General features: G+C 34.6%; 1 protein-coding gene across 2 annotated transcripts in view; it reads left to right on the top strand.

Moving 5' to 3' along the window:
• Nucleotides 1–25017, top strand: part of LOC114334271 (farnesol dehydrogenase) — an 83194-nt gene that overhangs the window by 42251 nt on the left and 15926 nt on the right. Inside the window, exons 3-5 of one of the 2 annotated variants that reach the window (XM_028284313.2) lie at nucleotides 816–991; nucleotides 10733–10891; nucleotides 21737–21937. In XM_028284313.2, the coding sequence (XP_028140114.1) occupies nucleotides 816–991; nucleotides 10733–10891; nucleotides 21737–21778 (377 nt within the window). In that variant the 3' untranslated portion in view covers nucleotides 21779–21937. Of the gene's footprint in view, nucleotides 1–815; nucleotides 992–10732; nucleotides 10892–21736; nucleotides 21938–25017 lie in introns of those variants that run through there. The other variant, XM_050646020.1, reaches the window with a different exon arrangement.

Genomic DNA, 25017 nt, shown 5'->3' with positions numbered 1-25017 from the left:
CGGATGACAGAATATCAAAACAAACAGTGTAGCCTTAAAAGTTACTAAAAATATACCCAAATTGCAGAAAAAATTGCATGAAAAATAGGACATGTTCTATTTAGCTGCAACTTCTTGCAGCAAGAAATTGCTGCAAGAAGGTGCAGCTTTTCTGTGCAATTTGCGTATGACACGATGCAATTTCTATTGCTGCAAGAAATTGTGCAATTAATTGCGCAATTAGTTGCATCGTGTAAAGTGGCTATTAGGGTGTCCTCTTCTTATTTTCTATTTGTCACCAAAAACAGAGGAGTTTTTTTGTCCTGTGTTTTAGATATTATATTTTAGACTTTTGCATCAATTGCTTTATTTTTTAATTCTTTTTTAATACACACATTTCGGCTAATTTTTATTTATATACATTAACCGGACTGCCTACGCCATCTATGTGATAAGTGTCAAAGGAAGGAAACCGGTGAAATATGAAACTGTAAGGAGGGCTCCGTTTGTGTTACGTTCCCATTTTTCTATCCCTCTTCAAACACAACATAAAAAACTTGGCTGTAGAAACAATTTTTTTAATTAACATAATAATTTGGAAATTTGATATCCATATATGAGTAGCCTAAAATAAAGCCTTCAGAGAAATCTCAAAAATACAACTACCTAAGAATAAAATGGCCATTATCCAAAAAATGTGGTTTTATGGCTTATGGAATTTTTGTCTTGATAACTGCCTCCAATCTCAAAGTCATGATTATATTTACTTTGTGATTTATTACTATTTACTATTAACTCTAGTTAAAATATTATTTTTATTTATTTGTCTGTTTAAGGTATGCTTGAAAATAACATCGAGGGTCACATTATCCACATTAATAGCGTTCTGGGACACAAAGTACCCGATATGGTACCACTCAATATATATCCATCCACAAAGTTCGCCGTTACAGCTTTAACCGATTCGTTAAAGTTTGAATTGAACTACATGAAGTCCAGAATTAAAGTAACTGTAAGTATTGTTGTGACTTTACCTTTGTTACATATAAAACTCAGTTTGTATGTTGCAAATTTGTAACACACACAATAAAAGCCAATACCTTGTTCACTAGATATAGATATAGCTAGATACTACGCAGAAAATTTTGAGCTTCAGTAGATAATAAATTTTTCGTTTCAACATAAAACGGAAATAAGAAAGGAATATTACTACTCAATCCTAAATAAGGAGAAGAAACAACAGAAAAAAATGTATAAGCAAGCAGGGAAAACGAAGAAAAGCAAAAAGGGGGAAAGCAGAAAAATAAATGGAGTCCGCAAGAAAGAAGTTACAAAAGAAACATTAACAGGCTCAACTCATACAATATGAAGGAGAAATAATAAATGAATAAGTGATCAAGGCATTTAACGAACTGAGCGCCGCGTATAAGAAATAAGGATTACAAATAAATGAAAAGAACACAAAATACCAGGAGGCAAGCAAAAAAACAATAACACCTGTAAATTGACAAATTTAAATTTGTAGGATTAACTACATTTACATTCTGGAACCAAAACGCTAGAGTTAGGATCGAAGGTCGAAGGATCCGCAGAAGTAGAAATTAGGAGGGGACTTAAACAAGGATGTGTTCTGTCACCCCGGCTGCCCTGCTGTTTAATTTTTACTCCAAGTTTGTATTTAAAGCGGCACGAGGATTCCAAGCATGGAGTCAAGGTGAATGACGTAAATAACAACAGCATCAGACACGCCGATAATACTGTGTTCAGTGCGGATTCCGACTTAAGTATACAACGACTCATCGTAGAGTTGTACAAGTTTGACTTGAATGTTTGAAATTGACTTGAGTTTGACATAATTTCAAGTCAAACTCAAGTCAATCCTCCTGACAAATAATTCAAGTCAAGTCAAACTGGTCCATGGTTACAGGTTAGAAAATTCAAACTGTTTGTCAAACTAGTTTGAAAGTTTGAAAAATAATTTATTTAGTAGATATACTTTTTTGTCGACTTAGATCTTAGTTACCGATAACAAAATTAAAAATACAATGAGTGTCATATAAAAATAACTTGATAGGGGAAGCGATTGTTAGTGAAGATAGAGTCGTAAATTCAAGAAAATGAGTCATGTATTTGTCATTGCCTACTCTAAGATGCTGAAATTACTATTGAAATGTTAAATATTGAAAGTATGCTATAAAATTAAATGTAACTAAAAAATTCTGGTGCTACTATAGTATGCGGTCTACCTGCGCATATCTATTACAGTGCTATTATTATAGTGTACAGAATAAGCCAATTCTGTGGCTTATTCCAAACTAAAATAGTAAATTGATATGAAAGAGTATTGATTACATTACAGTTAATTAACAATTAAAATAATATTTCACATAATTTATGCGTTTTATTCACTTTGTAGAATTTCAAGAACTCTGCCTGGGGGTTGTGAGCGCGAAGACTGAGTGGATTGAGTAGCTCAGAAGTCACGTTCACACTCACAGCCGGTCCCAAGCCCGGAAAAAAGAGGAGGGTTGATGGGCCAGGTTAGCATCCTACCCATTATAAAAGAAAACAAGGCTCAAAGAACCGATATAAAGCCTCGGAACTCGACGGAACCTAAGATGACGAACCACGCAAAGAAAAGGAAAACGAGAAGGAAAAAGAAGCCAACAATCAGATTAGCAACATGGAACATAACTTCGTTCAACAACAAAGACCAAGAGATAATCGAAGAACTGATAAACAAAAACATAGACATTTGTGCAATCCAAGAAACCAAGAAGAAAGGTAAAGGTCAAAGAGACTATAACCAATATATTTTAGCATATAGTGGAGTGAAGAAAGAAGAACGAGCACGAGCAGGCGTAGGTATACTTGTCCATAAAAAATTTAAAGACAACATAAGTAACTGCCGTTACGTCTCCGAAAGAATAATACATATGAACATCACAATGGACTACCAAAAATTAAATGTTATATCTATCTATAGCCCCGAGGACTGCAAACCTAAGAAGGAACGAGAGGCATTCTACGAACAGTTGCAAACCATCCTGGACGATATACCTCATGAAGAACACTTAATTCTTATGGGGGATTTTAATGCACGAATCGGAAATGAAATAGTTCCAGGAGTAAAACAAAGATTCAATGAAAACCATGTCAACTCAAATGGAGAACTCATGGCTAATCTCTGTGCTTTTAACGAACTGCGAATCAATAATACATTTTTCGACCATAAGCTTCAGTATAAATATACGTTTGAAAACTCCAGGGGGCACAAATCTATGATTGACTTTATAGTCACTAATAGAAAAATCCACCCAGAGCAGATTCTAGATATTCGAACTTTAAACTCGGCAGACGCAGGGAGTGAACACAAATTAGTCCTAGCAAAAATAAGAATGAAACTAACACCAAAACATTTTCCACAGGAAATCACCGAGGAAAAATTCAATGTAGAATCACTGTGGAACGATTCTACCAAAGAAATGTACCAAAGGAGGCTAGCACAGAAGATACAGCTGAAGCAGATAGACGACATCGAAGATATAAACGCGAGCTGGGAGAAAATTAAAAACAATATTGAAGAGGCAGCAACAGAAGCTCTAGGAAAACGCAAAGTCATACTGAACAAAAGAAACAACAACAATACACCATGGTTCAGAAAAGAAATAAAAGACAAATGTAAAGAGAAGAGAGACGCCTACATGAAGTATAAAACATCAAACACTCCAGAATCCAGAGACACCTATAGAAGAATACGAAATGAAACAAAGCAATTGGTACGAAGAACAAAAAATGAACACTGGGAACAGTTTACAAAAAGGATGGAAAGCGACTTCTACGGAACACAAAAACAAATATGGAGATTCATAAGAAACCAACGGAAAGAAATGGCAGAATTGAAGGAATACAATAACATACCAGCAAACGAATGGGAAAGATACTTGACGGAACTGTTTAAAGGAAAGGAAAATCATAATCAAAATAATAACCTACCTGAATTAAGACACGAAATTGAAATCAGTTTTCAGGAAGTAGGGGTAGCCATAAATTCACTCAAAAATAGGAAGTCACCAGGACCAGACGGAATAACCAACGAGCTTCTAAAATACGGAGGAGAAAGTATAACCCTAGAGATGACAAAACTTATACAAAAACTAATATTGCACTGCAAGATACCAGACGCATGGAGAAACAGCATAATGATACCAATGTTCAAAAAAGGAGACAAAGAAGACCCCAACAATTATAGAGGTATAAATCTACTAAACACCGCACTTAAGCTAACCACAAAAGTCCTAACCAACAAAATCAATAAAATAACAACTTTATCAGATGAACAACAAGGATTCAGATCCGGAAGATCCTGCGTAGACGCCGTATTTGTACTGAGACAAATCACAGAAAAGGCCATTGAGTACAATAAACCAGCATATCTATGTTTTATAGACCTGACAAAGGCTTTCGATCGCATCCAAGTCGAAGACGTCTTACATTTACTGTATGGAAGAAACATACCAATCAATATTATACAAACCATCGAAAACATCTACTTTCATAATCGAATACAGGCAAAGATAAATGGAAAACTAACGCAGTTTATACCAGTACAAAGTGGAGTCAGACAAGGTGACTCATTAAGCCCACTGCTCTTTAATATAATAATGGACGAAATAATAGAAGCAGTACGTAAAGGTCGTGGTTACAGAATGGGGAATAAAGAAATCGTATTGTGTTATGCAGACGACGCCGCATTAATCGCCGAGACAGAAGACGATCTCCAAAGATTAACACACATCTTTAATACAACAGCCAAGAAATACAATATGATAATATCAGCAGAAAAAACCAAATGTATGACAACATCTAAATACCCACTACGATGTAAAATCGAAATTGATGGGAAAATAATAAAGCAGGAAGCAAGGTTTAGATATCTGGGAATTGATATAACCAGTTACGGAGACGTTGAAGAGGAAGTACGACAACAAAGCTTAAAAGCAAGTAAAGCGGCGGGATCTCTTAATGACACAATCTGGAAGAACAAACACTTAAGACAAGACACAAAAGCAAGAATCTATAAAGCAGCAATTAGACCTATATTAACATACACGGCGGAGACAAGGCCTGACACATCTAAAACGAGACGACTACTAGAAACAACAGAGATGAAAATACTCCGACGAATATCAGGGAAAAGTCTGTTGGATAGGGAGAGGAGCGAAAACATAAGAAGATCATGCAATATAGAAGACATAAATGGATGGGTGACAAAACGGAAACAGGAGTGGAACGAACACATTAGTAGAATGGCAGAGGATAGGATAGTACGAATAGAACGAGATAAGTCACCAAATGGACGAAGAAGTATTGGCAGACCAAGAAAAAGGTGGTGCGATAACCTAAACAATTTAGGAGGATAATATTGAAGAAGAAACAGGCTTTAAAGCCTACATACAAGAAGGAAGAAGAAGAAGAAGAAGAATTTCAAGATTTTTTTGCCGGCACTATAATTATGTGTCGTAGGTCGTAGACCGCAAGCTATAGCAGAAACGGACATTCGTTTGACTTTGGAACAGCAATCGAGCACTTGTTAGTCAGAATTCTCGTTGACTTTGGAACAGCAATCAAGCACTTGTTAGTCAGAATTCTCGTTAACAATAAAACATAAACTTGGATTTGTCAACTGATAGTTGAGATAGATGAGAGTTTTTGTGCTATTTCTTTTATCTGAGGGCCAGGTCGAAAACGACATATGGTGTCAAGCTGTCCGTTCGCTCGAAAATGTACAATAATACAGAAGTATTTTTTTTAAATTCAAGATTATGTTATGCCGGTTATGCTTAAAAAATTTACCTCTTAATAATCATATATTTCATGTACTGTAATACTGCCTACCCCTGATGATTATATAAAAAGAAAAGATTTAAAAATAATTGAGTAATAATAATAGGGTTATTGGTTTTATGTCTATAATTTAATTTTTTTTTCAGGTATAGTCTACAAATGTTATGTTTGGATTTAAATTTTGAATATATTAACCTATATGCATATTTATTTGTCTTAATTATCCATGCAAGTTTTCTTAATTATCCAATTATTTGTCTGTCTGTAGTTTAAGTATTATATCAGCTAGTACATTTCTAATTGAAAATAAAAAAAATTGGCCTTGTTGGGGGGGGGGGGAGATTTCCTCTATCCCCCCCCCCGTAGATCCGCCACTGAGACATTATCGCACGGAGCACACACTTCACAACGAACGTAAATGAACGCAATATGATATTCAAACTTCAAACTGTTTGAAGAAGTTTGATTTCAAGTCAAACCTGAAGATATTGAAATCAAGTCAAGCCAAACTTTTTTACAAAATAAGTTTGGTTTTCAAGTCAAGTCAAGTTTGTTGAGTAAAATCAAACTAGTTTGACTTGATGCATCTCTGACCCATCGACAAGGCTAACTTGTGATCATTTACAATCAATCAATCGGTCAATTCGAAAAAACCAAAACGTACCTCAACGTTGCACAAGAAATGGGCACATCTTAGAACAGGTCAATTGACTTAAGTATCTGAGATGTTGGATTGATAGCAGCCTAAATCCTGATCTAGAAATAAGACCGAAAAGAGCACATGCCAGAAAATTTTTCGGAAAAATCAAAAACTGCATTGTGATTCTCGAATAAAACTCGAAATTCGACTACTTTTATAAAAATACTACGTCTGGTCGAATCTTCTCTATGCAATTGAGACATGGGCCATCAAAACATCAACCGTAAGTAAATGGGAGGTCTTTGAAATGTGGATCTACTGGATAATCCTCAAAATTTTATGGGCATCGCAAACCTCAAACAAAGAAGTGGTGGATAGAATAGACAAGGAAAGAGACCTTTTCAACACAGTGAAAGTTAGAAAAATATTATACCTAGGCCACATACTGAGAAATAATAAGTACCAATATGCTCAACTTATAGTGAAAGGAAAGAACGAGGGAAAGATGGACATTCCACCCCAAACAAGCGACTGTGGCTGGCCACAGTTGCTCGTCTGGGGTGGAACGTGCACTCCACATAAGAACCCACGGCCAATCATCGGAAACTACTTTTGTGGATGCACAGCGTAGCGCTGCAGTGTGGACCGTGGTTCGTCTGTTTTGAACCTTAGGCTTACAAAGTATTCGAAATAAGTTTCTACACATTAATTTAGAAACTTCGTCGAATATTTTGTAAGCGTTAAGATATTTTATTTTTTGCATGAAAACGAAGCGTCGTATCAAACAAAAGGAAAGACAGATTCTTTGTCACAAATTAAACAAGGAATTCAAAAATGATTTTTAATTTGAAATATTATCTCAGTGGAGTACTACCTGCACTGAGATACCTCAATCCGTTTTAGAGCAATAAATAAATCGTCAGTTTGTAAGAAAAATTTTACCACCCCGTATCTCGGTAACGAAGCATTTGGGGACATAATATATGTTTATAGAGCACACTCTCATTATTTTTCATATAGAAATACCCCTTAAAGTTTGTCATACTTATTTACTAACAGCCTGTATATGTATACACTTGAGTCCACGATTCTTTACCCGTGCGTCATTAATACCTGGCGAGATAAAACACATACTTTTTATCTAACATCATTCTCTTCCACGCATGAAACTAATTACAAACCAGCTACCGCCTGTTATTAAGTAAAAACACATTTTATTTTTATGAAAGCTCTACAATCAGTACATTGAAAAGAGGTAGGTATAAAAAAGACGATTGGGGATATGTTCAGATTTTAAGTACAATTTGTGACATTTCTGGTTTGTTTACTTTTGTGTCTGTCAGTCTGTTGAATTTTTGCATTTTGAAGTTTTTTTATATTACACAAACGGTTGTTTTCCCAACTAATTTCATATTGAAGTTTGAAATTTTATGGCACGTGTATTATTTTGCAATTAATTTTTACAACATACAAAGTTAATCTCATGCACACAGTTAAGGGATGGATGTGTTTATGTTTCCGCCAAAGTGAATAAAATGGCGAAAAGAAAATACGTTATTGAACTTTTTTTAAATTGTTTATTTATTTATTAATCACTAATGATATTAAGAGAATTTATTAAGCTACATGTCATGTAGCTGTAATTCTGAACCTAAATTTTAAAGCAAAACTTATATTTTACATTCTATTTATTTGATAACGTCAAATTTATAATACAACCCGTGATCGGAGCGGTAGCCACTTCCTGTCACTTGCTGTGACGTTTAGTAAATTTTCGACTTATTTCGTATGATTTAAATGATGACCAGGGCCGTGCGGTGCTATGATGCGGTGAGGCAGCCGCATCAGGTGGCATCAGAAGAGGGCGGCATAATCAGTAAAATCAAAATACAAATTGAGCCATTCAATAATTAAAAGTATATATAGGACCAAGTGTCAGCTAAAAATATTTAACTGGTGAAGGTTTAACAGAACTTATTTTGACAAATTTGGAAAAAATAGTTCTTGATTTAAAACGGCTCAGAGGACAAGGTTATGATAACGGGGTTAATATGAAAGGAATAAGAAAAGGTGTGCAAAACAGAATATTTGAAAAATATCCGAGGGCGTTTTACGTGCCCTGCGCATGCCATCTTAGTCATAAATGACGCAGCGTCTTCTTCTACAGAAACAACAAACTTTTGTTTGTAACATACAAGAACTGTAAACTTTTTTCTGGTTTTACAAAGTGTTGGCAAGTTCTGAAAAAAAAAATGTTTCACAACTAATACTAAAACCGTTGAGTACTGGTTAAGTCGAATAGATGCATTGAAACCTCTAAGATTCCAGTTTTGTGAAATACATAATGCCTTATTCGAAATAATAGAAGACGTCAACAATAATTATTCAGAAACTAAAGTCAAAGCACGAGGATTAGTAAAAAATATTAAAAATTATAAATTTATATGCGGTGTAGTTCTTTGGCATGCTATTTTATTTTATATTAATTCAGTCTCGAAGATATTGCAACATGTAACTATAAATTTGTCAGATTGTGTAAAAATGTCAGAAACTATGGAAAAAATGAAAATTTACTGACAATTTGGCTATGACCAAATGAAAATTACTGATAATGAAATTGCAGAAAATCTTGCAAATAAGTTGCGAATTTCCTTATGAAAACGAATATTGAGGCAAGAGAAAAATGCGTCAATTTGATCTGTGGATTAGCTCTCAACCGAGAAAGATAAATTTAAAGTAAATTTTTTATCTATATTTTAAACACTGCCTTTAATTCTTTGATTGATCGATTTTCGCTTTGAGAAACTCATAATAAAAATTTTAAATTTTTATATATGACATTTTTAAATTAAGGGAAATATAAGAAAAGGAAAAGATGATAAAATACTAGAAAATATTCATTCAATACTTTTCATAGAAAAAGAATCGGATATAGAGGCAAATGACTTTCTAGAAGATTTATTGCATGATTTATCCCAAATGATACCATACTCCATGAAACCTTTATAGGTCTGGATCCCGCGTATGAAAAAAAAGTTGATTAATAGCAAGCTGAAAATTTGTTAATATCTTAAGGGTGTGTAGTCGAATAAACTTTGATATATGGGAGCACTGGAACATGGGCAGTTTTAATTGTGGAACAAGTTAAAAATTTGGAACGGCCAGACCACGAAAACGGCACATTTATTTTGTCCGACAGAATATACTTAAACTCTCCGAACACAGATTAAAATCTCATGCAAAAATCAGACTGCTATTTATCACCGGTCATAATTCCTGTCATTTGACATATTCTACATGTTCCACTCATTAAAACGCCCATTTGGTGATAAATAGCAGTCTGATTTTTGCATGAGAGTTTAATCTCTGTTCGGAGAGCTTAAGTCTGTTCTGTCGGACAAAATACATGTGCTGTTTTCGTAGTATGACGTTCCAAATTTTTAACCTGTTCCACAATTAAAACTTCCCCTGTTCCAGTGTTCCCATATATCAAAGTTTGTCCGACTAGACACTTTAAGCTATTAACAAATTTTCATCTTGCTATTAATAAACTTTTTTTTCATACGCGGGATCCAGACCTATTAGAGGTTTTTAACTATTTGTGCCAAAATAACCTAATTTCTTTATACCCAAATATAGTTGTACATATCACTAAGGGCCGGCATTATCTGTTCCGATTAAAACCCGGTTAGAGGAATTTTGTCATACGAGGTGCAGAAAGTACCGACTCTAAGAATTTTACTAACAGTCTCTCTCTCGGTAGCTTGGGGAAAGAAGTTTTTCCAAATTAAAAATGATTAAAATATATTTACGAAGCTCCATAAGACAAACAAAACTAAAAAAATTAGAACTTATTTCAATAGAGTCCTCACTAGCTGCTAGTTTAAACTACACCAATCTGATTGACGAGTTTGCCAAACTTAAAATCAAAAGGATAAAATTGTAATTTTTATAAATGTTATTTAATGTTAATACATATTATTTCATTTAATTTAAAGTATGTTTTGCTTTTAAAATAAAAGTTTTCGTTCATTTTGTGTAATTTCATTTAATAAAAATAAATACTAGTATTAGTATTAAGTTTCAATAATATTTAGGGGGCGGCATTTCGAAGACTTGCATAATGTTGAAAAGATGTACCGCACGGCTCTGATGATGACGCACGGGTAAAGAACCCTGGACTCAACTGTAGGTAATTATTGATAATTTATAAGACTTAAGGCAAAAAATAACACTACGATTCAGTTTATATTTTAATAATTTCAGAGTATTAGTCCTGGAGCAACAGAAAGTGAATTTTTCATGCGCAGTAATATCCCCGTAGATCACGAGCAGATCGCAGCTTCAGTGGGAGAAGAACTACTAAAGGCGGAAGATGTGGCGGATGCAATCCATTATGCTTTATCGACTCCTCCACATGTTCAGGTATATTATTTTATACATTTTTCTTGATACTATTTCCAGTGGCGTAGCTGAAGATTGCGGGGCCCCCCGCGACAATTTTTATGGTCCCCCGTATTATAAACATAACGACAACTAATAACAGTATAATTACTAAAATTGGTGTATATAACAATATTTGGCCTTTCTTTAATAAGTCTTCATTAGTTAGTGTTAATAGATTTTTTGGGAATAGACATGAAAACCTATTATACATGTATCTTAATCCGACAAACCTTTGTTTATTAGTAAGTTGTTGCAATATTATATCTAAAATTACATTGAAAACATTAACTACAAAACTTTTTTTGTTAAAAGTTATTTTTTCATCTCAGCTGAGCTCATCGTAAAATTTTTTTATACGTTTTATCCGTTTATTTTTAAATTCCGGTATAATACCCCACTATTCTGCTATTCCTGCTGCGTTTGCTAAAGTTTCGGAAAACGAATTTCTCATTTCTAGAAGATTATTATGAGATTTTTCAAAAAGTTGAAGGACTACCGTTAACTCTGCCGTTTCAGATTGCAAAAGTGTTTATGTTAGATTAATAAAGTTAAGTATTTTAGATTGAATATTAATGTTAACGACAAATTCAAAATTATTCATATGGTCTAATAATTCCTTAACTTATAATTTTTCATCGTTTTTTAGATAGCAATGAAATTTTCGTTAAAAATTTCATTACTCGTCGGAAAGCTCGACGCAAAACCATAACAGCATCATGTCTGGATGACCACCGGGTCTCACGTAACCTTTTAAGTGTTTGCAAACGCGATGGATCCAAAGTCATAATAGTACATAGTACATCCTATCTTTTAATACTTGCACTAAAAAAACATAATTTTTTTAGTTATATCCTAAAGAAACCAACTCCTGTACACCAACAACGGAATCATTCAACACTAGGTTCAGATTATGGGATGCACAATGAACATAGGAAGCTGTTTTCCAATATCAGTTAATACGCCTTTGTATGCCTGAATATACACCACTCATAACGCTTGTCCCTTCATACCCCTTTCCTCTGCAGTTGTGTATGGAAAGGTGCTTTGATTGTATAAATTTTAAAATTTCATTTATAAGACCTTCTGCACTTTGGTCTAACATGCGAATAAGTCCCAAAAAACTTTCAACAACTTCTGCTTTAGAAGATAAATTATTTTCATCGCAAATTACCTACCGGAAAATAAAATTAAGCTGATCGTGTTTCGAAATATCTTGAGTGCTATCAAGAATTATTGAATAAAAACGTTTTTTTTTAATTAATTATTCAATTTGTTTTCAGTTTCTTGAGCTAGCAAATTTATAACTTCGTTTTGTATTTGGGGGCTCAAGTAATTTGTTTTTTTTTCTAAGGTAATTGTTTTTATCGACTAATTTAGCTAAAACGGTATCATATTTAGCTAGTAAAAGAACCACCGACAAAAAATGACCTTTTTGGGATTCACTTTCATCTAAACTACCAACATGTCCAAGAAGTTATGTCGATTATCCGCTTCATTATTTCATTCCAAATTCCCTATTTTGATGCTTATTAGGAAAATATGTTTTGGTCCTCAATTTAAAGAAAGTAGAAGTATTAAGCCTGAAGGTTTTAAGGGGCCCCGACGTTAGGAGGCCTTGCGGGCCCTGCGGGCCTGTCAGCTACGCCACTGACTATTTCCATATTAACATCGAAAAGATTCTTAAAAATCTATAGATGCAATATGAGTTTCTAGGTTAAATTCTCTTCATTTTTCTAAAATTTATCTCATTATAAAAACCTTGTCGTTAATAGGCCTGCTTTTGCGAAAACCGTATTGTTCTTCTTCTATAACGGTTTCTGCAATAGTATTGTATTATGGAGGGGAGTTAGACAATGATGTATTCTGTCACCCCTGCTATTTAAATTTTATTCCGAGTTTCTATTTAAAAAGGCACTGTAAGATTCCAAGGATGTAGTCAAGGTGGCGTAAACATCAACAGCATCAAATATGCCGATGATACGATGTTGATTGCAGATTCTGACTTGGGTCTACAACGACTCACCGATAGGACCAATTGGTCTATGAGCAATTTGATATGAAAGTTTTAACAAAAAAAAAGACTGTTTTCACTCTAATGGCATATAAAACAACATAATGCTATTCTACACCCCACCAGAATGAAAACAATGGGAACCTTCTCTGGTTACACCTCCGAGGCTTCTACAATTTGCAAGCCATACGGATGCTGAGACTAATGAAGATAAGGGAATTCTACAATTTACAATTCACGTCCCATCTGCTCAGCGCGGTAAAGTTCCAACGAGAATGGTTCCCTTCATACTTCTCACAGAGTAAATGTAAATCAAAAATGAATAACCATTTTCAATTTCGTTGCAAAACGAAAACACAGCCGAACCATATTCTAGTCCAATCAGAGAGTGCCGCAAGCACCCCTACCGGTTTCGAAACTTATTAGTCTCTCATCAGGAGGCACATATGCTGCTCACCCTGATCCAACCAAAACAAACCCCAGCGTGCAGTCCCGGATTGCAACGAACGAAATGGCATAGATGCCCTAGCGGCAACTGCTAGCAAAAAGACTAAGTTTTCACTCTAATGGCATATAAAACAACATAATGCTATTCTACACCCCGCCATTTCGTTCGTTGCAATCCGGGACTGCACGCTGGGGTTTGTTTTGGTTGGATCAGGGAGAGCAGCATATGTGCCTCCTGATGAGAGACTAATAAGTTTCGAAACCGGTAGGGGTGCTTGCGGCACTCTCTGATTGGACTAGAATATGGTTCGGCTGTGTTTTCGTTTTGCAACGAAATTGAAAATGGTTATTCATTTTTGATTTACATTTATTCTGTGAGGAGTATGAAGGGAACCATTCTCGTTGGAACTTTACCGCGCTGAGCAGATGGGACGTGAATTGTAAATTGTAGAATTCCCTCATCTTCCTTAGTCTCAGCATCCGTATGGTTTGCAAATTGTAGAAGCCTCGGAGGTGTAACCAGAGAAGGTTCCCATTGTTTTCATTCTGGTGGGGTGTAGAATAGCATTATGTTGTTTTATATGCCATTAGAGTGAAAACTTAGTATTTTTGCTAGCAGTTGCCGCTAGGGCATCTATGCCATTTCGTTCGTTGCAATCCGGGACTGCACGCTGGGGTTTGTTTTGGTTGGATCAGGGAGAGCAGCATATGTGCCTCCTGATGAGAGACTAATAAGTTTCGAAACCGGTAGGGGTGCCTGCGGCACTCTCTGATTGGACTAGAATATGGTTCGGCTGTGTTTTCGTTTTGCAACGAAATTGAAAATGGTTATTCATTTTTGATTAAGAAAACAACTTGCACAATAACAACTAATAGTGAAAGGAAATATCGAGGGAAAGAGGTCACTAGGAAGGAATATACTATCGGGGATATGAAACATCCGACAATGGGCAAGGCTTAACTTTGAACAGCTAATAAGAACAGCTGAAACAGACTAGAGTTTGCAATTGTAGTAGCCAACCTCCATTGAGGAGAGGGCACACTTTCAAAAGAAGAAGAATACCTTTTTACTTATTGTTAACAACGTTGGAATGTATATTATAAATTTAATTTAATATTTAATTTAACAGATACCTCCATAGTTTAGGCCATTGTTACGGTTGCCTTTTTTTAGACTGTAATAAAAACTGCGTCTTTTGCCACGTTTCAGGTACCTATTTTAAAATTTTACTTTTCCTACCTTTGAATCGAAAGGTCCGAATGGTCGTGAGTTCGAATCTCACCAGGGTCAGAAATTTTTCGTTTATTATAAATTAATAAATGAGAATAGTTTCTGTCCTTATGGGATCGGTACTCACCGGAGGGACCACAGACGCTCGGATACAATTAGCGTCTCTTTGCAAAGACAATGACGTCGACTTTGCAAAGTAACAAGACACTTACTCAACACACACTACACATGACACTAGGTACCTAACTGCAAAAATTCACCGTACCTATTATGCCAATGGTCATTAGTTGTCGAGGCATTAGCTAAATAAAAAAATGTTTACTTTTAATTTTTTGAGTCTGGATCCGACTGAAATTTCTTTATCCAGTATTAGGCTATATATGCAGCTTTTGTATTTGCAAGCCATAACTCATCGAGGTTGCAATATGATGGACAAAGGCTACATACTCTAAGGTGTTCCACATTCTGTATTTCCCCATATTCACATGAGTGCGTCGTTATCTCAGTTCTCTGTCTATAAGACATTTGAAGAGGTTCTGCTTTACAGGTTGAATGTGCGCCGTGTTCTTCAGTCCAGGTTCATTCCATGAGATCTCTCTGGATTTCACTAGGCCACTTCCTGGCGACCCATTTTATTCGTTAAATTGGTGTCTTTTATCGAATCTTTGCCTGGTTGCCTGTGCTTCTCCCCGTATTGAGAGACAAATCTATAGTCTTCTCGTGATATGAAACCAGCTGCTTGATACAGTAGAGGTAGAGTAAGTTGCTTTTATACAGCCAGCAGTTATTCTACATGTTTCGTTTAAAGCGGTGATGATTGTTGGGCGTGCCTAGATCTACTCCACATCTTCCTCTTCTTCAGATGCCATCTCCGCTACGGAGGTTGGCAATTATCATAGCTATTTTAGTTTTTGAGGCAGTAGCTCTAAATAGTTGTTTTGAGCTGCATCCAAACCATTCTCTAAGATTCTTCAGATATGAAATTCATCTTCTTCCGATGCTTATTTTGCCATATATCTTTCCTTGCATTATTATTCGCAGGATGCCATACTTCTCGCCCCGCATCACATGTCGGAGATACTGTAGCTTTATTTCTTTAATTGTAAGTTCAACTTCCTTCTCTTTACCTATTCTTCTCAGTACTTCATTGTTCGTATCTCTAGCTACCCAGGAAACCCTCATAATTCTTTTATAGGTCCACATTTCAACGAAGCAATCAAAAGATCAAAAAATAGAAAATCACCAGGTCCGGATAATATACCAAATGAATTAATTAAATACGGAGGTACAATAATAATAGAAGAGATAACAACATTATTGCAAAAAATTGTAAACAACATTACAGTACCAGAGGAATGGAGAGAGAGTATAACAATACCCATCTACAAGAAAGGCGTAAAGACAGATCCTACGAACTACCGAGGAATTACACTACTCAATTCTACATCAAAACTATTGACAAAAATTCTATCCCAAAAAAATATAAGAAAGCCGGTGTATCGGAAGAACAACAGGGTTTTCGCCCAAACAGATCTACAATAGACGCTATTTTCATAATGCGACAATTAGTTGAGAAATCAATAGAATTCGACAAGCCCAAAGGACGTGCTCACTATCCTTGAAAAGAAAAACATAGGTCAGAGGTATAGAAACATAATCAAAGAGCTCAATAGATCCAACAAAACACGAATTAAAACCACACACGGGCTCACGGAAGAAATCAAAATCAATGCAGGCATTAGACAAGGGGACAGCCTCAGTCCATGCCTATTTAATTTAATAATGGATGAAGTTATAGGTAGTGTTAACATAATGAATCAGGGATACAAAATGGGCAACCGAACCATGAGAATACTTTGCTACGCAGATGATGCAATCTTAATAGCCGAACACGAAGATGACTTACAACGCCTACTACAAAAATTCAAAATAACCGCCGAAAAGTATAACCTGACACTATCCAAAGAGAAAACCCAATCCATGGTAACATCCAGGAACCCAATTAGATGTAAATTAGTAGTGGACGACCATATATAATCGAACAGGTAATGGATTGTAGATACTTAGGTGTGGAAATATCTAGCGACACGCATCTGTGGCAAGAATCAAAACAGCAGGCAACGAAAGCAGCGAGAATATCGGGTTTCCTGAGGGATATAATCTGGCGGAATAAATATATGAGCACCGAAAGCAAAGTCCGCATTTATAAGACATGTGTTAGACCCGTACTGACATACGCAGCTGAGACAAGGGCCGAGACATCAAAGACCAAACAAGTAATGAGAACAACAGAGATGAAAACCCTAGGATCCATAAGAGGTATCACACTCAGAGATAGAATACGAAACGATGGACAAGAACACGACGACGCATGTGGAGCCACGTGGATCACGTAGATCGGATGGACCCTGAACGTATGGCGCATTGGGCGAAAACACAGAAGCCCAACACCAAGCGACCCATAGGAAGACCCAAAAAACGATGGTACGAGAGTTGGAGCTCCGGATCGCAGCAAAGACTGTAACAGAAGAAACAGGACATAGTCCTATTACAAGAAGAAGAAGAAGAAGACATTTCAAAGGCGTTAAGTCGTCTCATTGTCTCTAGAGTTTACGTCCATGATCCCACTCCATAGTATAGTACACTGTATACGTAACATTTTGTTAGGCGTACTTTAAGAGCTTATGTTAAATCTTTGCTACATAGAACCTTTTTCATTTTCATAAAATTAGAACGTGTCTAGATCTACTCATTTAGGATAGGCATATTTTTCTGCAAAACATTCCTGGCATCGACTGATTACTTTAAAACCAGTGTATTGGTACTTCATTTGCCCCCTAAAAGTTTCCGGACAATGTTGTTTCTCGTAGCAATCTTTTGTTGTGTGCTCTGGCAGTGGTATTTATATGTTAGTGAGCGATATAGCACGAGCCATATAGCGATATAGCACGATATCTGTGTTCTTGTCCCTTCTAAGTTCAGGTTTAGTTGCCTTAATGTGTGTTTTAGATGGAAAGCACACACTTGAATTTAAGCACGGTTTAATTTTAGTAAGTTTTTTTGTAATGGGTTGATATCAGTTTACGCTAGGGTGACCAAACGTCCCATAAAAACGGGATTGTCCCGTTTTTAGGATTTGTCCCGAAAAAGTATCTCGGGACGCCTAAATGTCCCGTATTTGCGTTGGGTTGAGTTTTTTTATCTGACTATATTTTCTCTCTTTAATTTTTCTTCAATTTCTGCATTTGTTTTCATTCTTATTTCTCCCTCTTTTGTTACATTGTGGCCCAGTATTGTTCTCATTATTTTTCTTTTAAATTTCAGAAGGCTATCTTCCTCTTTCTTGTTAATCGTCGTTGTTTCCATCCCATATATAACACCAAGTCTTATTAAGGTTTTATATAGGTTCATATTATACTAAGAGTGTTGCTTCTCAGCAGATTTCTACCGTGTAGATGTTTTTCTGTCCTTCAGGATTATTTCCTCTGTTCTTTCTTTTCCGGTTTTCCCTATTTTTATTCCTAATTAGCTAAAGGTGGATACAGTTTCAAATTTATGGTTCTGTGTTATTAGTTATTTCTGAGTTGGCTCATCTTTCCCTATCGTCATGTATTTTGCTGTGAGCTGGTTTATCTCTAGTCCTATTATTATCTTCGCTTCCTTATGTAATTTTCCAACTGCACGTGTTATCTTCGTCTTCGCTGTAATGACTGAATCATCTGCATATATTACTATTTGAAGTTGATCTGTAATAATGTTTTTGTTTGCAAGTTTGTCATCCTCATGATTACAGATTATGTCAATATCTGATATTATTAATATCAGATTAAATACTGTCGGAGATATAGAGTCACCTTGTTTCACGCCTTTGTGTACATTAATCACCTTAGAAGTTATTCCGTTGAAACTGATCCTTGCTCTGGTGTTCTTTAGCTCACTGTTAGCATATGTCTTAATTTTTCTGGGATTCCAACATTCTCTAGCTGCTCCATCATTTTTGTCCGATTGGTCGTATCAAAAGCGCTTTTGAAATCCATGAATATTAGGTGCATTTCTCTGTTGTATTCTCTCGATTGTTGAATTATTTGCTCCAATGTATGTATGGAATTAATCGTAGACCTCCCCCGGTCTGAACCAGTTCTGGTATTTTCCTAATATTGGTTCAGTGCATGATTTAAGTCTTATGTTTCGTAAATTTTCTAGAACGTTATAATATGTATTGTTTAATAAAGTTATTGCTCTGTAATTCTCGCACTCCTCTAGATCTTCTTTTTTTATATATCGGTACCTACTATAATACCTGCGTTCCAATTGGCTCGTAGTCTGTTTTGTTCATATTTGTTGTATTAGCTGGTTTATTCCTTTACGTAATTCTCTTCCTCCGTATTTTATTCCACAGTTATTTCATCTTCTGTGAAATTTTTTTATTCGTCGTTATCTTGTACGGCCTTACTTCTTCATCGCAGTGTATTTCCTTCACAGTTAATACTATTTTTTCGTAATATTCTTCCCATATTTTGCTGATCTGTCTGTCCTCAAACAAGGTTTTTCTTTTTTTTGCTTTTTTAGTCCTCTTGTTTTAATGCTGGGCGTATTTTTTGCTGCTTTGCCTTTTGATAGTTTTCTCTGTCTTTTTCAATATCCTCCAGCGAAACCAGTCATTTTTTTTCTTTTTCTTCTTTTTATTTGTTGAGTTGGCTTTGTTTCTCGATATTTTGTATTCGTCCCTGTTTTGTTCTGACGGGTTGTTGATCCATGCCATTGTGGCGGAGTTTTATAGTTTTCTGTTTCGCAGTCTTGATCGTACGTAAATTACACATTCAAATGTAAATTGAAAAGGATTTATAGGTCCCAAATTAGCTAGAAGACCATGTTTTAATTTCCCCTACCTGTTTGGGTATCGCTCCAAACCCTCCTTGGCAGTGGCGCACCCAGGGGGGCTTTGGGGGTTAAACCCCCGAGGGCATATGAAAAATATCCAAAAAATTGTAGGAAAATATAACATGTCTTTCACAAACAATACAAAAAAAAAAATCGACGCCCAACCAACCCTCTCCCCCCCGACAAAAATTCTAGGTGCGCCACTACTCCTTGGATGTGTCCCGTTTTTTCAAGTTTATGATTTGGTCACCCTAGTTTCCGCTGACCAAGATCGTCAGCGTAAAGAAAGCTCTCAGTTTGGGGTGCATTGGCTGGCTGTTCATGTAGATGTTTAATAGAGTCAGAATCAGACAGCTTTCTTGAGGTAGGCATTGTTATGGGTTAACAATTTGCTCTTCTTTTTATCTAAAACATTTGGGAGACTATCTATCAACAGTTAGCCCATTGACCGTTGCCTTAGCCGCCATCTTGATTTTAAACGAGAACCGTTTTTGCTCAATATCTCCGCCATTTTCAACTTTTCGACAAAAAATGTATAAACTGAAATTGTTGAAAATGCGATTTTCTATAATTTCGTATAATTCTATAAATACTATTAATTTTAACCTATACAAAAATAAAGAGAATTAATTTTTGTACAATTTTGATTTCTCTCATTTTTTTGATAAAATCAGTATTTAAGGTAGTACGTATGCGGTAAAGGCGCGAGCGTAAGACCCGATTGATTTTAAAGCAATTGTTTTTGTTCAATATCTTCCCAATTTTCAACTTTTCGACAAAAAGTGTAAGAAGGACTGAAATTGTTGCAATTACGATTTACTACAATTTTTCGAGAGAACCAATGGCGGGTCTAAGAGGGGGGAATGGGAAAATTCCCCCCAACGGGGTCCAAAATTAAAAAAAAAATTGTTGAAATACTACACATAAAATTCAACAAATAAAACCCGCTAGTTAATAAAATTAAATGAACTTAATGCATATGTTATTATTTATGTCTTTTATGTACTTAGTTTGGTTGGTGTTTCATTATAAGTTTCAAGAATTGTATAAAATATAATTCTCCTTATTTTTGTTTATGTACAATTATGTCGTAAAGTTAATATCAAATGAGACAATTCAATAATTATGCTTCCCTTCCGCTTCCAGTATTTTCCTCCTTAACTCGGAGAATATTGATCGCATAAAAAAATTGTGGAAAAGAAATTGTAGGAAATTGCGTTTCCAACAATTTTAGTTCCTACCGTTTTTGTCGAAAAGTTGAAAATGGCGGAGGTATTAAGCAACAACCGTTCTCCTTTAAAATCAATATGGCGGCTAATGCAACCGAGGAATTCAGTCAAGATTTCAAATTTACACTACTATTGATCTCCTCTAAAGGATAGAATTATAAAATTTGGGGCAGCTCGGAAAAAAGATTCAATTCAGTAATTATGCTCCCCCCACCACTTTTTACTATTTTCCCACTTAACTCGGAAAATATCAACCGCATGAAAAAAATTGTTAAAAAGAAATTGTAGGAAATCATATTTGGAACAATTTAAGTTGAAAATGGCGTAGATATTGAACAAAAACTATTACTACAAAATCAATCAGGTCTTACGCTCGCGCCATTATCGCATACATACTACCTTTATCAAAAAAGTGAAAAAAACTAAAATTGTGTAGAATTCAATTATCTCTATTTTTGTATAGGAACATTTTTATCGTAAAACTAACAATAAACGAGATAATTCAATAATTATGCTCTATTTATATATAACTGTCACTATTTTCCGCTATAACTCGGAAAATATCGATGGCACGAAAAAATTTTAAAAATAGAAATAATAGACAATTACATTTTCAACAATTTTGTTTGTTATACTTTTGTCGAAAATTTTAAAATGGCGGAGATATTGAGCAAAAACGTTTCTCGTTTAAAATCAAAATGGCGGCTAACGCAATGGCGGAATTCAGTCGAGATTTTAAATTTATACGACTATTAACCCCCCTAAAGATTAAAAAAATAAAATTTGGGGCAGCTCCTAATGCAAGCTTAGGCCTGTTATTCGTCTAACCCGACTGGACTAAATGTTATAGATTTTAGTTAGGTAGGTTTTGTGTCTGATTTTTTTCTAAATAGCTTTTATTTTAATATTCTGTACCGTAATGGAATTCTCAACCAATGTCGGACTAAAAACTCACCATACCGCCGTTTATAATTATTTTATTTAGTATTTACGTATTCTAGAATTTAGTTTAGTAATGTTTTTAGGTCCAGGAGTTAACAATCAAAAATGTAACTGAGAAAATCTGAAACAAAAATAAAAAATACACCATAACAATAAATCTTCGAAAGACATTCTTGAAAAAAAAAATGAAAAGTCAATTTTAGTTTTTAGTTTTTATAAAATTAAATAATTTTTTGTACATAATTTGTAACTTAACACTATGCTTTAATAAATATTTTACATGATGTGTTTTTTTATAAATAACGTAGGTATTTCCTTCTGGCCCAAAAAATATGTAGGGCAGAACAAATTCAACATACTGCAATTGTAAGTTCTCTAATACAAAAATAATCAGTTGAACTTGTGATCTCATTGAGATCATCTCAAGATTATCTTCAAGGCTCATCTCTCAAGGATGCAGATAAAAAATGAAGATATTGAACAGGTGGACAAAATGGAATACTTAGGAGTCTGAATTACGGAAGATCTAAAGCCGAAATCAGAAATTCGATGAAGAATAGATCAATCAAGAGCAGCCGTTTTGAAGATGAGGAAATTTTTGAGTAACCAAAGATTCAATCTGCATATCCGATATGGGATGGTAAAATGTTATATCTACTCTATTCTTCTTTATGGTGCCGAAGCTTGGAATGTTAATGTTGACTTAATGAGAAGCTTTTGAGATTTTTGATATGTGGCTTTTTAGAAGGATTTTAAAAATACCCTGAACCGATTATATTATGAACAAAAGGGTTTTGCACAAAATAGGAAGAGACAAAGAACTTTTGACCACCATTAAAAGGAGAAAGACAAGACATTATTATATACATTGGGGGCACAATCTTAGAAATGATAACGATACCCCCATCTAACAAGGTTGTAACTCAAATTAGATCTATTTTCAGGTTTCAACACATGCGAATTCAACAAAAAATTGCGCACACGTCAATACAAACGACATAGTTTAATTCTCAATAGTTTGGCTAATACTCCATTAAACAAAGTTGTATTTTAACTTACGTGTGCCGTTTTAGCGTGAAAAACATTATGTTCAAAGTTCAAGATTATTAAAAAAAGTAATTTTTACAAAAAAAAATGCTTTTATCACTGCAGGCTACTGCGACTTTGTTAGTAAAAGCTGCTAAAGTATGTGGAGGTGAGGCAAATTCAAGAACCTGCAACCTATTATGTCCCAGACATGTTTAATCGGAGACAGATCAGGCGATCGTGTTGGCTAAGGTAAATGGTTGATATGGTGTTGATTCATGAATTCTAGTCATGCTCTGGCAGTATGCGGTCTGACATTGTCTTGCTGAAAATTATTAATGCTAGGTTGCATATTTTTTTCCATTATTGTTTGTCTCGTTATGAATAGTTTCTAACTCTACTATTTCTTTACTTTAGAAAGTGCAAAACAAGATCTCTCTCACAGTGTATTGGTTGTTTTTGAATGTTGTTTGAATGTTGTGTTGGTATTGTATTTATTTCTTATCCTTTTTAATGTTCCTCATAAGTGTTGTTCTGAAGCTATTTCCTTGTGGAATTTTTATAATGAACTATTTTAAATGGGAAATAAGCCACAATTTTACCAAAAAAATGAATTTATTAACGTTTCGACGCCCAAGTCGGGTGTCGTTGTCAAAATACAAAATAATACTAAATAAACAAAAATGTTGTTGCTTAGTAAAAAATTCTTCTAATAATTTATTTAATCTGACTCATTTATATCGGCAATTCAGTCATGTATTATACATTTTAAAGTAGAAGACTTTAAAATTATATTGCCAATATTGATGAGTTGCGTTTCCTGGGAAGACTTTATTCATTCGATTACATGAAATCAACCCCAACTTAAGAATATCCGCCACAAAAAATCATAGCATGTGATCTGTCTTTAAAAAGACAACAAATACAACTATGGCAGTAAAATTCTCGCGCTAGAGATTCCATAGTAAATCACGAGGGAAAACCAGGAAAAATCCTCGTGATACTATCCCCGGCATCGTAAGTATTTGGGCTTACATTTAGTTTACTCTCAAAACTAATACCAAATTCTGACTTTAATGTATGTATGCTATTTTAAATTATAAATAATATTAATAATACATAGATATTATATAAATAAAACTAAAATATAAAATATGTACTAACTCGATATGTTAATGATTTACTAATCGTGGTATTTTCTTTCTAATGACTTTCTCTTTTAGTATGGGTAACCACATCCTACTGCATTCTGCCGAGGAATTTGCGACACAGTTGTTTTCATTTAGCATAATTAGAACCGCTTCTTTGATTTTTCTCTTTTTACTATCTGTTTCTTTCAGGACTATACTTAAATCTCTCCACTGAACTCTATGTTCATTATCCCATGCGTGTTGACATATTTGAGAGCTATCAAATTCTCTATTTTTAATATGACTGATGTTCACTTATTCTAACGTCTAATGGTCTTGATGTTTCACCTAAATAAAATTGTTCGCATTCACAAGGTATTTTATAAACACAACTCTTTCTTCTTTCTTGTTCATTGTTAGGTTTAGTTTTAGATAGAATAGATCTCAATGTGTTTGTTGTTTTGAATGTTGTTGAAATGTTGAATTTATTTCCTATTGTTTTAAGTTTCTCCGATAGTCCTTTTATATATTGTATTGATATTTTCCTCGTATTATTTCTTGTGGATGTTATAGGATCCCGTTCTACGTTGTTCTGTTCCATTCGATCCAATCTTGACAATTCCTTATTTATAAACGATAACGGATAATCATTTTTTAATAAAACAGATATTAACAAATGCTTTTCTTCTAAAAATGAATTTTCGTTAGAACAAGTAACTTTGGCTCTATCATATAAGGATTTAATGATTCCCTTTTTAACGTTGATGTGATTTGATTTGTAATTGAGATATCTGTTAGTGTGTGTTGGTTTCCTATACACTTGAGTTTCATATCCAGTATCGTTCTTTGAGACTAAAACATCGAGGAAAGGTAGAGTGTTATTACATTCCTTTTCCATTGTAAATTTTATTGTCTCTTCTTGATCGTTTATAATATTTAGGAATGTATCCAACAATTCTGATCTATGAGACCATATTTAAAACACATCTACATATCTCCACCATACTGTGGGTTTTAAATTTTGTTTAGAAATGATATTAGTTTCGAAATCCTCCATAAATATATTAGCCAATAATGGAGATAAAGAAGAGCCCATTGCTAGACCAAAATTTTGTTTATAGAATTCATTATTTAGTTGAAAATAGGTATTATTAGTACATAATGTCAATAACTCCATTATAGCTGATACATTTAGTCTTGTCCTAGTT

The sequence above is a fragment of the Diabrotica virgifera genome, chromosome 3, assembly GCF_917563875.1.
Source record: "Diabrotica virgifera virgifera chromosome 3, PGI_DIABVI_V3a".
NCBI classification, from domain to species: domain Eukaryota; kingdom Metazoa; phylum Arthropoda; class Insecta; order Coleoptera; family Chrysomelidae; genus Diabrotica; species Diabrotica virgifera.
This window is presented reverse-complemented; position numbering and strand designations above follow the sequence as displayed.